General features: G+C 55.8%; 1 protein-coding gene across 2 annotated transcripts; it reads right to left on the bottom strand.

Annotated features, from left to right (window-relative positions):
* Positions 1 to 141: 141 nt before the first annotated feature.
* On the bottom strand, positions 142 to 4089 carry SRM (spermidine synthase). Of its 2 annotated transcripts, XM_060141462.1 has the most exons (8): positions 3859 to 4089; positions 3161 to 3281; positions 2602 to 2694; positions 1686 to 1839; positions 981 to 1064; positions 738 to 883; positions 532 to 654; positions 142 to 430 (listed from the first exon to the last, which is right to left on the bottom strand). In XM_060141462.1, the coding sequence occupies exons 1-8, from the start codon at positions 4023 to 4025 to the stop codon at positions 410 to 412; spliced, it is 909 nt and encodes a 302-aa protein (XP_059997445.1). In that variant the 5' UTR covers positions 4026 to 4089; the 3' UTR covers positions 142 to 409. The 2 variants fall into 2 exon arrangements, with proteins under 2 accessions (XP_059997445.1, XP_059997446.1); XM_060141463.1 differs by lacking the exon at positions 2602 to 2694 and having other exon boundaries at positions 3859 to 4086.
* Positions 4090 to 9142: the final 5053 nt, after the last annotated feature.

Raw genomic sequence — 9142 nt, 5'->3', positions numbered from 1 at the left:
CAGGCCTGCCTACTCCCATGGCAGACAATCGAAGGCCAGACAGCGGGGCCAGCTCAGGGCCTGGCACACGGGGGAACCCATTAATGGCTGATGCAGCCCCTGCCTGGGCCAGTTTGAAGTCCAGGGACACACAATTCAGCATTTTGTTATAAATACACGTGTTTGGTGAGTGAGGGGCGACAGAAGGTGGGCGGTTGCTGTACACAGCTGGTATAGGCTTGGAGGCTGAACTCCACACACAGGAAGACAGACAGTCCGCCCAGCAGGGCCGGCCGGGCAGCGTTCTGGGGCCTGTAACACTCGGTTGGTGGGCGAGCCAGCGGGGGTCTTGTCCAGGGCTGGTGCGGCCCAGGCGCCCCGGAGGCTCCCTGGCCAAGGTCCTGGGCAGCGTGGGCAGCGGCACGTGGGCTCAGTGCACATCATTCAGAGCCTGGTGGGACACGAGGCCTAGTCAGGAGGGTGCTGGATTGTGAGGGGGTCAAAGGGGCCCTTCAGGGAGCCCTGGGTCTCCCTGCCCCGCAGGTAGCTCACCTTCCGGGCAAACTCGGGCAGGACGAAGGCTGCCTGGTGCACGTCGGAGTTGTAGTATTTCAGCTGCATCTCTTCCACCTGCTTCTGCGTCAGCTGTTGCACGGGCTCCCGGAAGTTGGTGCTCTGGGGACAAGGGGGGGGTCTCAGGGGAGCGCTTTCCGTGCCCACCTGCCCCGCTCCCGCCCCCAGGACAGCCCACAGCTCACTGGGTTTTTGCTGCACAGCATGAAGCCGATCTGGCCACTGGGGTAGGTGGGGATGGTGCAGTAGGCGTAGTCCACCACGGGGAAGAGCGACTTGCAGAAGTGCCGCATCTCCTTGATGAGGTCCAGGTGCAGCCACTGGCACTCGCCTGGGGGCCGGTCAGGCAGCATCAGCACCGGGCAGGCGGTGCCCCCCCCCCACGCTCCCACCCCAGCCAGCCCCTTCCCACGGGGTGGCCCGCTCACCCTGGCAGCAGAGGATGCCGTCCTCTTTGAGGGCGGTCTTCATGAGCTGGTAGTAGGACTCCTTGAACAGACTCTCAGCAGGGCCTGAGGGGAGCAGGGGATAAGGGACAAGGAACGCTCCGGCTGAGACTGCCTGAGCCTGGCTCTGGAGGCGGCAAGGGCCGCTGTCACCTGACCACACAGACCCTCACAGCTGCCCAGGGGCAGAGCTGAGAACTGAAGCCAGGTCTGTGGAGTTCAGAAACCAACTACGAAGAGGGTGCTTTTGAGAGAGGCAGGGATCCAGTACCCCAGTATGAGGGGGCTCCACATTTTAATCCCATTCCCTGGGGATGCTCATAGGCATCGCATCAGGGGAGTCTCCACCCTGAGCCTTGGTTTAAGGCTAGATACCCCGCACACCCTGATGCTGGCCTGTCGAGCAGAGAGGAGGCTGAAGAGGAAACCGGGGCCTCAGTGGCCCAAGCCCAGAGCCCCACTCTCTTCCAGGTCCTCAACCAACTTGTGAACTTTGTGCAGTCGCCCAGCCTCCTATTCTGCTGAGCCATGTTTGAGTGGGGAGGTGACAACTCAGAAGGGAAAAGAGCTGCACTAATTCTGGGGCCCCCTGTGTCCTCTACTCCGCAACTCAGACTTGGGACACAAAGCGGGAGGCTGGCCTTCCCTCTGGTGGCTGCCAGAGGCCCCAGGCCATCCATTGCTTACCCATGGGGTCTGAGGAGTCAGTGATGATGACGTCGAAGGCGTCCTGGTTCTGTTTCATGAACTCAAAACCGTCACCCACGTGTAGGGTCAGCTTTGAGCTAGAGTAGCCAATGGCCATGCCCGGCAGGAACTTCTTAGAGACTTGAATGACATCCTGGGGAGGAGATAGGAGGGAACAGGTTGGGCCACGGGGGTTGGGGGCCCTGGAGGCAGACAGAGTCGAGTGGGACCCCCTCTCAGAGCCCGGTCACCTTGGACGAGCCACTTCCTTTGTGGAACCCCAGTTTCCACATCTGTAAAACAGAGAGCAGTCTGGTACCTCCCCATAACTTCTCGGAGGGCTAGCTCCCGCCTGCAGCTCGGCCCACACCTCCACCACCCCTACTCCCTCTCCCCAGACACAGCCACTGCAGCTGAGTGGCTATCTTGCTATTTCAGAGGGTTAGAATTCCAGCCTCCACCGGGAGAGCCTTTCCCTGTCTCCACGTGGCCAGCTGCTTCTCATTCAGACCTCAGCATCGACCCACACCCTAGGGACCCACTTCACATTCCTTTATCAGATAACCATTTGATACCGCCTCCTAACTAGAATATCAGCTCCAAGGAGGCAGGGACTGAACCCGGAACCTAGATGCTCACTGAAGCACGCTCTGTAAAGGGCAGGTGCGCTAGTGGTTGGAGTCCTCTGGGACTTCTGTGACGCATCAGCTCTTAGGCTTACTAAGAACTAGCATCAGTGGCACACCTACTCTGTGCCAGGTGCTTTACTATCTGCTTTTCCTACTGAATCCTCCAATGTGTTCTTGAGACCAAGAAACAAGGCCGAGAAAGGTTAAGCCACTTGCCCAAGGGTAAACAGCCAATTCAGGGAGCACTGGGACTTGAATCCAAACCCCGCCCGGCTCTGCGCACTCACCTCGTCAATCTCGCACTGGACCACCGACTCCACGGAGGAATGCTTGACCACCTCCCGCAGGACACCCCCATCCCCGCCCCCGATGATCAGCACCTGCCAGGGGAAGAGTCAGCCAGGAGCGGGGCCCTGGGCACCAGCCCCACCAAACAGGCTCCAGCAGGACTCAGTGGCTGGCCTCCCTGCCCCCCAAACTGCACTGAGCAGACAGAACCACCTGGAACAATTTCTCCGCTCCTCTGTTCCACAAGCCTCACTACTTCACTTTCTACTCCTAGAAAAGCTCTCCTGCCCTAGGAACCTGGCACGATGTGTCCCCCGTTCCTGGAAACTCCCTCCAGCACGGCTCCTTCTCAAGCTCCAGGCCTCAGCAGGCTGTCAGCCCCCAATCCTTGTAAAATGGGTGGCTCTCCCCGTTAGCCCCCTCGTCCTTGCTAGCACTTTCTCTGACAGCTGTTTGGGAAGCACCTGAGCTGAGCACTGAGCGCAGCTGGGGCCCCCAGCACTGTTCTGTGGGACCTATCACTGGCCTCAGGGCTGGATGTGGGTGGGATGGGAGTACCTTGCGTGGGTTGGGGTGGCTGTAGAGAGGCAGGTTGGCGATCATCTCCTGGTAGGAGAACTCGTCCCTCTCTGTGCACTGGATGACACCGTCCAACACCAGCACGTTACCGTAGCTCTTACTGCGGGTGGGAGTGACAGTCAGGAATCTGGGTTCCCCGGGAAAGGGGCAACGTGCCCCGACTCGCCCTGGGTGAGAAGACTCTCCCCCAACCTGCAGAGGGGCTCCAGGGGTGAGTCCTAAGGGGTGACACGTGGCGAGGATCGGCGGGCAGGCCCGCTAGGTGGAGGCTGGACTCGGGGTCCCGGCTCTGACGTGTCCGGGACTGACACGTGGAGCTCGGCGCGTCGGGTCGGCGCAGACTCCGGCTCCCTCCCCGCCGAAGAGGACCGCCCGCAACGCCGGCCCCCCAGCCCAGCGAGACGGGATGCAGGGTGGGGAGGGGACTGAGGGAAGAGACGGGCCTAGTTACGAGAACTTCTGACAGTTCTGCAGGGACAGGAGCGGGCAGAGACGGCCGGGGGCATCCGGAGGTAAAGGGCGCAAGATAGGGGTCCGGCAGGAAGAGAGGCGGGCTGGGCCGAGACCGGGGCAGGAGTCCCGGCGGGCTGCGTGGGGTTGGGCAGCTGGCAGCCGGCGGTCTGGGCTGAGAGCCGTCGCCGGGGCTCCGGGGAGCGGGGCCGGGCGGGCGGGGGTACCTGCGAAAGACGAGGATATCCTGGTACTGCGAGCGTCGATGGTGTAGCAGCTGCTCCACCTGCAGAGACAGGGCCTGGCCGGGCCACAGGCTGCACGTCTCGCGGAACCAGCCCTCACGGATGGCAGCGGGGCCGGAGGCAGCGGGGCCGTCAAGGCCGGGCTCCATGGCGGCGGGCGGGCGGGCGGCGCGGGGCGCGGGCCCGGGACTGCAGGCCGCGCGGAGCCGCAGCACAACGGGACCAACTCCTCCCCGCCGCCCGCGCCGCAACCTAACCCTGCCGGCGGGGCGGGGCCTGTTGCCAGGGGCGGGCCCCAAGCCCTCCAGTGGCGGCGCGAGCGCTCGGCGGCCCGGCGGTCCCGCCCCGCCGGCACTCCGAGCGCGCTCATTGGCTGCCTCGCTGGAGCGCGGCGCCCGGTGGCTGCGGCCGGCTGTCAGTCGGCGGCAGCAGGGTAGTGCGGCCTGCTTCCCGGGGCCACGTGGGGCCGGGGTTGGGGAGGCACCGACGGGCGCGGAGAGGGAGCGAGGGGTACCCGACTCCGGATGGGAAACCTGAGCTGACATCTCGGGCTCGGCGCGGAGTGTCCGAGCGCCGGGACGTGCGGACCGCCGGCTTGAACCCTCGGGCTGGAGACTCCGGAGTGGGCGGCTACATTGTCCGGCGAAGAGTTAACGTTGTTGGCGCTGGAGCGACGGAGTAGAATGTATCTCTCACCGCGTCCCTGAATTTGACTCCCTGTTGGACTTCAACAGTGTGTGTGGTTTGTCGGGGGCACAACGAGGGTTTTATTTACTTGAGAAGGACCATCACAGCCCCACGACTTAAGCTCGATTTAGCCATTTCCCCTTAGATTCCGTGAGCCATGAGCGTATGGCTGCTGAATGAGAAAGAGTTCTTAACGAGTTTCTAAATTTACCAGCAGTGTCCCGAAAGAGGCCAACATATGCATATTCAGCACCAGAAAAGACTGGCCCACAGTTTTTTGTTTTGGGGTTTTTTTTTTGCCAAACTAGGCCTCGCTCCTTGAAGGGTGGGTGGGTGGGGAATGTGCTTTCTGTTTTTATGAAAATGTCAAGGAACTTCTCTGAATCACATTAAGCATGCTAATTACCAAATATTAAATGCTAATTGCTCTACATGCGTCGTTCTTCTAATGCCGGGGAAGGGAGATGAAATTGGTGTAAGCTACTGGTGACATTACGACAGGGATGTTTTTTGAGTCATGTTTTGCAACCTCTGCTTGGAGTTGGGAAGCCTGTGTCCTTAACCGCAGGTGAAAAACGCACTGGTGTTAATCAGTTAGTGCAAGCCTCAAGCCTTACAGCAATGAGCCTTGGTTGGGTTAAACTCCTTTTAAAGGGGAAGTGAGCCAAGGCAGTAAAAGAATTGCTAGGAGCTGGCTCCCACGGAACTGTTACCCGACCCAGGGTCAGGATCACACAGCAGATGAGATCATCAGCCAATCCATCAGCTGCTACAGGCTTGATTGGGTTCAGCCGTGTACTTGGCTCATGTACTTGACATCACAGCCTGCACATCAAGACGTCTATGCCTCTGAGCTGTGACAGCCTGCTCACTTTGGTGTACCCGGAGCCAGACTGTAAGCTCCATGAGACTAGGGACGGTGCCTGTAGCTGGCAGCACTGAGTAACAGGCTGAGTGGACGTGGGAGGCCAGGATGTGGGTCCAGGCACCCAGTGGAGTCAGCTGCCTTGGCTTTCTTCCAGGCACTGCACAGCTGAGCCCAGATGGGGGCCCTGGCATTCCTGGGGCACTGTGTGGGGCGGGGGTGGGGCAGTGGAAGATCAAGTCTATCCCATCCCTCCCCCAAGTTGAACAGAGCCGCTCCAGCATGTGCATCCTGAAGCGAGGACAATAAACGACACCCTCGGCCCCTCCTGTAGAGGAGGTAAAGCTGTGGTCTCGGCTTCAAGCGCCAACAGCAAACAGGACCTCTAGGCTGGTATGTATAGCAGTAGCTCAGACCCTCCAAGTTCAAAGAAGACGGCCCTGAATACATTTCAAGCAAAAAATTCCCCACATGTACAGGACATAGAGCCCAGAAATGTCACCCAACTTCAGATCACAAGGAGGAAGAACTGTGGTTTTGCCATTAGTAGCCATTGTTATACAGCCCAGTTAAATCTACAACTGATAGGGAAAATCAGGATGGAAAAAACCAAGGTATCATATGAAACGTTTCTCCAAATTCAGACCAGTATGCATTTACAATTCAGTTGTAAAGCCTTACTCTCCAGTGGGTCAACTGTCCCAACCTCCTAGAGGGTAGATAGTTTATAACAGGACAAGAGGTGGGTGAACAGCCACCGTCCAAGGCAATGGGGCTGCCACAGAGCAGGAATGCGTTTCTGTCATTGATTAGCACTTGGAGTCATTTTTTTTTAAGCATCGTGTTCAGCCAGCTGTGGTTATGAGTGGGAATTTGGCCAGTACGTGGTGTTACTTGGTTGAAAATGCTTATGGCAAGCTTCCTAAGGACCACAAACAGCAGTGTACCTCCTGGAGCAAAGAGCCCTTCTACTCATAAATTCTCTACCTCCAGCCCCACCCGGCCCTGCCAGATCATCTTCCCAGAGCACAGGTCCCGTCACAGCCTCCACGGTTCAGAATCGCTGAGGGCTCAGGATCACTGAGCAGCTCCCGACTGACACGCGCCTCCATACACTGGCACGTCCCCCCTGGTCCCTGGGGATCCGAACAATCTCCCCATGACTTGATGCTTCAGGGAAACGGAACTACAGCTGTTCTCCAAACCCCCAAGGCTCTTGGCTCTGTCCCATGGCTCAGTGGTCCTGGGCTCTGGGGTTCCATGGGCCAAATTTCAAACACACATTTGGGCACTGACATCGGTTGCCAAGTTTTTCTTTTGCAAGACGAGACACTTAAAAAAGACCTCTACTCCTACGGTCTATGGTCTCCATCTTATTAAAAAACAAAACCAGAGACAAAACGAGCAAGGATAACTTCCATATACAGGACAAGGAATCATTTTACCTCTGTGAGAAACTTAATACATCGTCTCCGTTATTCATTTCACCTCTGACCAGTGGTAAGCCCACTAAACGCGGTCTGGGGCCCACTGCCTTGCTTATAGCACGTGGTCCTCAAACTTAAGCACGCATAAAAGGACCATCTGGAGAGTTCAGACCGGGTGTCCGGGCCCAACCCTCCATCCTGATAGGGCTGGTCTGGGGTGGAGCCTGGGGATCTGCTTTTCTAACCAGCTTCCAGCCGGTCTCTATCAGAGGCCCACTCTGTAGCACTGGCTACAAGGTTCTCTGCACTTCTTCCCTTCGTCTTCCAAGTGCGACCCAGATGCACCTTTCAGGAAGCCTCCTCAGGCTGTCCTGAGTAGAATACAATTTCTTGCTTAAACACATTCCCATCTATCTTTTTTTGGCCGTGACACATGGCTTGTGGGATCTGTTCTCCAATCAGGGATTGAACCCAGGCCACGGCAGTGAAAGCCCAGAATCCTAACCACTGGGCCACCAGGGAACCCCCCCCCCGCCCCCGCATCTGTCTATTTTTCTTAGCTGAGACTCTGCCATTTTTTGGCAGACAGCTCACTGTGTATCAATGTCCATTCTTTCCAAATTCTGACTATACAATGATAGTACCCAGGATTTTCAGCTGGGCACTGAAATAACGACTTTCCTAGTATCCTTTGCTGTGGTCATGGGGCTAAGTTCTGGCCAATGGGAAGTGGACGTTGGCTGATCTCCCCTCCTTCCAGTTAAACAGAATGAGGAGATAGTGGTGGCACTGGGGCAGTTACCAGGCCCATGAGGTGGCAGCCCTGTGTTTGACTTGAGGACAGTAGAGCAACAAGACAGCAGCCAGAGTCAGGACCAGCAGTCGCCGCACCAGCTCTGGGCTGACTGTATTTACAGAAGAAACAGAGGAGAAACATCTTTTTGCGCAAGCCACCGATTGTCTGGCTTTTCTGTCGGCTTCAACCGCTCCAGCCCTACCTTGTACAGACCCTGGCTGTCCTGGGGGCACTGCTCTGTGGCACAGCCATGTCTGGCCTGGCAGCCCTGTAGGGCTCACACGCAGTCAGCCCTCTCAGTAACTCGTGGGAAAAACTTCCAAGAAAATAGGTTCCTTGCTTAAATATTTGTAAAATATTTTTTTACAAACCGTTATTTGTAAAAAAACCCCAAAATAATGGTATCATTCTGTGCTTTCTTTATTTGATAGCCCATCTCAGGATTAAAATCAAATGGAATTCTGAAGAAATAATCAGACTGGGGTCACAAATTTATACAAGAGGTTCAGTGTTGCCTTAAAAATATTACAAAGACAGAAATCTAAATGTTTAATAATTAAAATGTTTAATAATTAAAAATGTTTAATAATTCTAAAATGAATTTTAGAATGAGAAAAGTCTCATAATATAAACTTTAAAGGTGAAAAACTATAGGGGCTTTCCTGGTGGCGCAGTGGAGAAGACTCTGCACTCCCAATGCAGGAGGCCCGGGTTTGATCCCTGGTCAGGGAACTAGATCCCGCGTGCATGCCACAGCTAAGGAGCCCTCCTGCTGCAACTAAGACCCGGCACAACCAAATAAATAAATAATAAATAAATAAATATTAAATAAAAAAGGTGAAAGACTATAGAAATATAAAGCCGTCTGTAAGTTACAGATATACACGGTGGACTTCCCTGGTAGCACAGTGGTTAAGAATCCGCCTGTCAATGCAGGGGACACAGGTTCCAGCCCTGGTCCGGGAAGATCTCACATGCCGCGGAGCAGCTAAGCCCATGCACCACAACTACTGAGCCTGTGCTCTAGAGCCTGCACGCCACAACTACTGAGCCCACGCACCACAACTACTGAGCCTGCACGCCACAACTACTGAAGTCTACATGCCTAGAGCCCATGATCTGCAACAAGAGAAGCCACCGCAATGAGAAGCCCGTGAACCACAAAGAAGAGTAGCTCCTGCCTGCTACAGCTAGAGAAAGCCCGCGCACAGCAATGAAGACCCAACACAGCCAAAAGTAAATGCATTTATTAAAGAAAAAAAGATATACATGGTAAAAAGCCTTTCTATCAAAATGTTAAAGGTTATCTCTGTGTGGTAGAATTAAAGATGATTTAATTTTTCTCTTGGCATTTATCTATGTCTTCCTCATTTCCTACAATAAACATGTTATTACTTTTAATTTTTTTTTTTTTTTTTTGCGGTACGCGGGCCTCTCGCTGCTGTGGCCTCTCCCGTTGCGGAGCACAGGCTCCGGACGCGCAGGCTCAGC

The sequence above is a fragment of the Lagenorhynchus albirostris genome, chromosome 2 (genome assembly GCF_949774975.1).
Source record: "Lagenorhynchus albirostris chromosome 2, mLagAlb1.1, whole genome shotgun sequence".
Lineage (NCBI taxonomy): Eukaryota > Metazoa > Chordata > Mammalia > Artiodactyla > Delphinidae > Lagenorhynchus > Lagenorhynchus albirostris.
This window is presented reverse-complemented; position numbering and strand designations above follow the sequence as displayed.